The sequence below is a fragment of the Quercus suber genome, unplaced genomic scaffold (genome assembly GCF_002906115.3).
Source record: "Quercus suber isolate HL8 unplaced genomic scaffold, Cork oak 2.0 scaffold_607, whole genome shotgun sequence".
NCBI lineage: Eukaryota > Viridiplantae > Streptophyta > Magnoliopsida > Fagales > Fagaceae > Quercus > Quercus suber.
The window spans coordinates 428,972-434,874 of record NW_027070050.1 but is presented as its reverse complement, the minus strand read 5'-3'; the positions used below and the strand labels follow the sequence as shown (position 1 = coordinate 434,874).

The window sequence follows — 5,903 nt, the reverse complement described above, 5'->3', positions numbered from 1 at the left end:
TGTAACTAAATATTGTCACCAAAAATTTGTAAAATATAATGGATATAAAGACTTTTTTTTTTCTTTTAATTTTATATAAAATAAAATAAAAATTATTTGTTGCCTTTTAAAAGTGAGAAGGTCAACATTTATAATATTTTTACAACAAATTATTGATAGTTAGTTGTTATTGGTTCAAATTTGAACCTATGACTGATATTATATTTTTGTTCCAACAATAACAGTCTGCTACTCAAAATTTGTTATAAAAATATTGTAAAAATATTATGCTACTCAAAATTTGTTATAAAAATATTGTAAAAATATTACGCTACTCAAAATTTGTTATAAAAATATTATAAAAATATTATGGACAAAAGTTTTTATAATATTAGTGCGACAAGTGACAACTCGTGGGTCCCGTAGATACGGTCTTTTAAGTGTCGTTGTGCCACACTCTTCTTCTCTTTCTCTATAACAGTGCCACACTGATCTTCTTGAATCATCCTTACTATTTTACCATAAAATTGAAAAACTGAGTCACAAAAAGCAGAGAGAGATCGATTACCATGGCAGCATCCAAGCTGCAAGCTTTTTGGAACCACCCCGCTGGCCCCAAAACCAGTTTGTAGCTTCCTCACATTTCCAATTTTACTTTTGGACCCTTTTATTTATTTATTATGTTCAGTTTGTTAATTCAACTTGTATGATTTAATATGAAGCAATTTTTTTTTTTTGGGCATCTGCGTCTTGTGTTATTTGTGCAAATAAATCATTTATTGTCTAATGATGGAATGAGTCATTTTTAGTGCTTGTCTTTGGCTGAGTAAATTTGCTGAAATTGAGATAATAATATAGTGAGTGTTTAAATTTGTTGAGCTCGTATTTTGTCCTGAAGGCTACTGTGTAGTGTGGGAATTTACTTGCAATCTGTATTCTGATGTAGAATTTGATGAGTCTTAACAGAGAGTGGTGGGTCATTCTATATATGAAACTGTGTATTCATTGACTTAATTGTAAAGGTGGTGAATTTTTTTTTTTTTTTTTTCTTGCAGTTGTTGATATAATCCATTGTTAGGAAAATTTTTGAAGTTATACAGTATAAAGTCTGATTTTACTTTGAATTTTCTTGAGGATAATTCATGACAGTTCTTTTTCAGGCGTTGGTGTTTGTCTTTTTGCATTCTTTAGGCAGATAAATCTCCATTGTCTTGTTAAGGAAAGCACTTTTTCTTCTTAAAAGATTATTTTCATTGGGAATTATTTCTTATTTCTTCCAGACTCTTGAGCAATCTCTGACGGCAGATAGTGTTGATAGGACTGAATACACATTATGGAGCTATAAGAAGTTTTGAAATATACCAAAGCTATTGTTTCTTTGAGTTGCCCACTTGATCTTGTTGACCAATGTTGAATTGCTGCGTCTGTATTGCTTGTAGTTTTTGTTCTAATATGTTCTTAAGAGTCTCATAATTAATTGCAGTTCACTTTTGGGCTCCAACTTTTAAATGGGTCATCTCCATAGCAAACGTTGCAGACTTCTCAAAGCCACCTGAAAAGATTTCTTATCCTCAGCAAATAGGTATGCATCTTATAAACGTATGCGTTGCAGAATTTTAGCTGTCTGGTTTTTAATTACTGTTTTTAATAAAGGATATACATCCTAGTCTTTCTCCAAGTGCTTTTGTGCCTTATTGTCAAATTGATGTTCATTCTAACCACAATTGTTGTGCAGCTGTTACATGCACTGGACTTATTTGGTCACGCTACAGCATGGTGATTATTCCAGTATGGTTCCTTTCAAACTTTTGGAGAGACTTAAATGCAGATGAATTTTTAACTGTTAAATCTTTATATATTTTTGTTCTGCAACATAATAATATAAGTTTGTTTTCTGTATACATTTTCAATAATATCCCTTCCCTTAATGGTTTGAAGCTGGTTCACTGTTTGATTGTTGTTTCAATGAGATGGGTTAATTTTGCATGACACATAATTTTATATTCAACTTTGCATTCACCATATTGTAGGCACAAAAAAATGTTGATGACTTTTACCCCAAGCATCCTATGTCTATATCTATTTATAAAACCTCCTGTTTCTTTATCTTTAAACTTATTACCTTGTGTCTATTTGTTGTTAGGCATAATTTATAGGATTTTAGGATTAATTTATAAGTGTTAGGGGTGTCTTTATGGAATATCTTACACTCAAGAAAAATACCACATCTGAATTTAGATCTTACCCTTTGGGGGTGTGATGACTGGAAGTTTAAGTTTCAAAATGAAGACCTAGGAGTTCAACTATAAGTTAATCAGGACATAGAAACCCAGCTTATGCAGACAGAGGTGGCGGTAAACAAGTCAAGCTAAACCGTGTATTAAAAGTTCAGGATTGTTCATTATATTTATTTTGAACACAAGCCAAATTTGAGCTCATTACCAAATTAGATTACATTTTCTTGTCAAACAAGCTCGAGTTTGTTTACTAGCTACTTGATTAATTTATTATTTTTTATATATAATAAAGACTGTCTAAAAAATTTTAAACCTTCACAAATATATGCTAATAATTAATAAGTATATTATAGTTGAAATTATATATTACTTGAGTTAGATAGAAAGATTTTCCACTTATAAACTTATGAAGATTAGATTCACCAACCTTGTATTATTAAAAACATATATATATTTTTACTACAAAATGGATTATTTATATTATCAATAAATTTCAAATAATAATTTGAAATCTATGAACTTATTTACAAACTTACAAAATCCAACCTCAAGACTATGTAAGTATATTTTAAACATTTATACATATAAACATATGATATTATATATACTTTAATCAAGCCTCATGCTTGTGAGCTTATTCACAAACACAATATTATGTTTGAGCTTGGTTTGTTTAATACCTAGTCCAAACTTAGGCTTGAACTTGACTTATTTGCTAAATGAGTGAGCATAAATGAACTATTTTCTTGAGCCGAGCCCAAGTTGTTTTTGTTTGTAAACAACTCAGTTCATTTATAGCCCTAGATGGAGGTTCCTGCAGCTTCATTTTTTATTGCATATCATACTCAAAGTCATTGTCATGCCAAGTCATCTTAAAGAAAAATTAATCATAAGGAATGATGCTTGCGCATATAATCACTCATGTAGTAGTGCTATTGCCTTTGTAATTCAGAAGTCTTTTATATATGAATTGGTGCATTATGGTTCTTATATTCTGTTGCATATGTTTCTGAAGAAAAGTTTTCATTTATCATTATACCGTTCTTCCAAAAATCTAAAGTCTATTTGGACTAAGTCTTGCAGTTGATTCTGAATTATTTAACTCCCCACCCCCCCCCCCCCCCCTTTTTTTTCTCTGGGTTAGCAATAAAAATTTCTTGATATTGCAGAAAAACTGGAATCTTTTTAGTGTTAATGTTGCAATGGCTGGGACAGGCTTGTATCAGCTAACACGCAAAATTAAGTAAGTAGCAGTTCAGCCCAAAACTTCCCTTTGAATTGGTGTCTGAGCCTGAGCTTGGCCAGCCCTAACAGCCCTGGGTCAGCTCTGGGTTGAAACAGAAAGGAGCTTGCTACAGCCACTGAAGTTTCAGTTACTCCTACAAGTCTTTAGTGGTTCAATTTAATAACTCATGTCAACCTATCAAAAAAAAAAGTTAATAACTCATGTCTATGTTAACCAAAAACAAAATATATCTATGCTTTTAGTAACTTTATCTTAATTTTTCAGGCATGATTACTTTTCTGAGACGGAAGCAGCTGTTGCAAAAGAATGATAACAAAAATCTCAGACACATATATTAAAATGGTTTTGTGTTGCCAGCATTTGTATATTTTCAACTCAATTTCATGTTACATTCTCAACGGGCCACTGTTTTTTTTTTTGGGTGTATTTCTGGTAATTCNTGAAGTTGTAAAATTAATTTTACACTTTTGATAGCGGTTTGCTATCACATAAATCTTGAAAAGTTACATGAGTTCAAACCAACAAATAAAAAAAAAAAAAAAAAAAATCTCAAATAGACAACGGGAAAATTAATTTCATACTTTTCAATGTGCTATCTATTGTGTTGACTTTACAAAAAAATCTTCATGTAACACCCTTTTAAAAAAAAAAAAAAAAAAAAAAAAAAAAAAACGTAAGGGAAGCCGACGACTAGAAGTACAGAGACTGACGAATAGGTCAAAAAAAAAAAAAAAAAAAAACTTACGGTGACGGACAAACTCTTCTAATCTACGAGCTTCAAGCGTCGGTTCGGGACCCCCACAATACGTATGAAGAGTGTCGAGGGTAATCAAGTCCCGGCACGATCGCTCTTCTATGGGTATCTCCAAAACCCGATGGATGAAATCTTTCTGCTCGTCAGTTATTGATGGACGAGTGAAAGCTGAAAAAGAATAATTTGGTTACGTTAGTATCTTTTCAAAAAAGTAAAAAACTGACGAGAATAAAAGGTGACGACTAAAACCTGACTCCCTAACAAATCCCCAAGTGTTGTCAAAACAACCAAAGGGAATCGTTTCCCACTCGTCCTGACGGCACACCCAATCCGTCCCCTCAACAAAAAAGAACCTACTCTTTTAGGCTCTATTAGAATCTGGCATCTCAAATACCAGCCTCAACTCCTTCTCCCTGACGGCAAAATGATACATCCCCTTTGAAGAAGAAAGGTGCCGAGGTCTGTAGCAGTAGAAAAATTCATCCAAGGAAAGCTGACGGTGGCCTCCGCTTAGACGACCCCACAGCACCTCAACACTAATAAAAATTCTCCACGAGTTTGGAGCAATCTGACTGACGGATATACCAAGAAAATCAGCCAGCTGACGGTGTAAAGCCGTCAAAGGCAGTCTCAACCCGGCAGAAAACATGGCATCATACATACCAACATCTGCAGTTCTTCTCGTATAGCATTTCTCACCCTCCATAGGTAGACGAATAGGAATATGGTCAGGGATTTGGAAACGGGTACGTAATTCGTTGAAAATTTTAAGTGTCATTTTTGGGAGGAATTTATTCACAGCCCAGTCCTTGGGAAGGATGAAGGGACGACTACCTTCAGGACCTTCAGAATCCCCTTCACTAGACTCCTCGTTGCCTTCATCCCCGTCATTGTTCCCCTCTCCTAATCCAGCCTCACCCTCTTCGCCTACTTCCTCCTCCTGGCCGCCGTCTCCCTAACTCCCTACTTCCTCGACGGGAACATGGGCTGACGTCTCCCTCTCTGACGACTAGGAGGAACTCTCAAACTCACTATCTGAGCCTAAACCAAACACCTCGTCGTAGCCCGCTCCTTCGCGGACCGACGATTGGTCACTCGACGCGTCACTCGACATCTACCTGCAAGTGACGAGTGTAAACTAAGCACCTAGGTTGACGACCTCACTTTAAAGAAGATAATTGAAAGTATGCGAGGAAAGAAAGGAAACTTACAAGTTTTCAGAGAGTAACGGTAGAAGAAGTAACGACGGGAATGTTGGTAGAGTTGACGGAATATTGGCGACGGATGCGCTCTCCAGGAATCACTAAGTGAAATAGTGAAAATAGGGAGAGGTGGGCCACATATATATATATATATATAAGAAAACGCACGGAAGATGAAGCGACGCCCACATTCAGACACGGAACCAATCCGAGCATGCCACGTGTCCTAGCATTTAATACTAGGGTGTCAGCTGTAATTATTTTCTCTCTCCTGATCAAAGTGACAGGTAGTGGCTAATGAAAACTCCATAACCCGTCAGGTACAGCCGACGGAGATATGGAGTAGGGGGCAACTGATATGGAAGAATTATAGCAGGTACTATGAACTTAACCCGTCAGCTCTTGCTTTGGCTGACGGGTCAGTCACGACGGACGTTATGGGCTAACGTAACGAAAGAAGGCATGTTGACTAAGACAAATCGACG

General features: G+C 35.3%; 1 protein-coding gene across 1 annotated transcript; it reads left to right on the top strand.

The window, feature by feature from the left end:
- Window positions 1–441: 441 nt before the first annotated feature.
- On the top strand, window positions 442–3,891 carry LOC112012961 (mitochondrial pyruvate carrier 4). Its single transcript, XM_024045335.2, has 5 exons — window positions 442–603; window positions 1,463–1,561; window positions 1,715–1,767; window positions 3,386–3,459; window positions 3,727–3,891. Exons 1-5 carry the CDS (start codon window positions 549–551, stop codon window positions 3,770–3,772), a joined length of 327 nt encoding a protein of 108 aa, XP_023901103.1. The 5' UTR covers window positions 442–548; the 3' UTR covers window positions 3,773–3,891.
- Window positions 3,892–5,903: the final 2,012 nt, after the last annotated feature.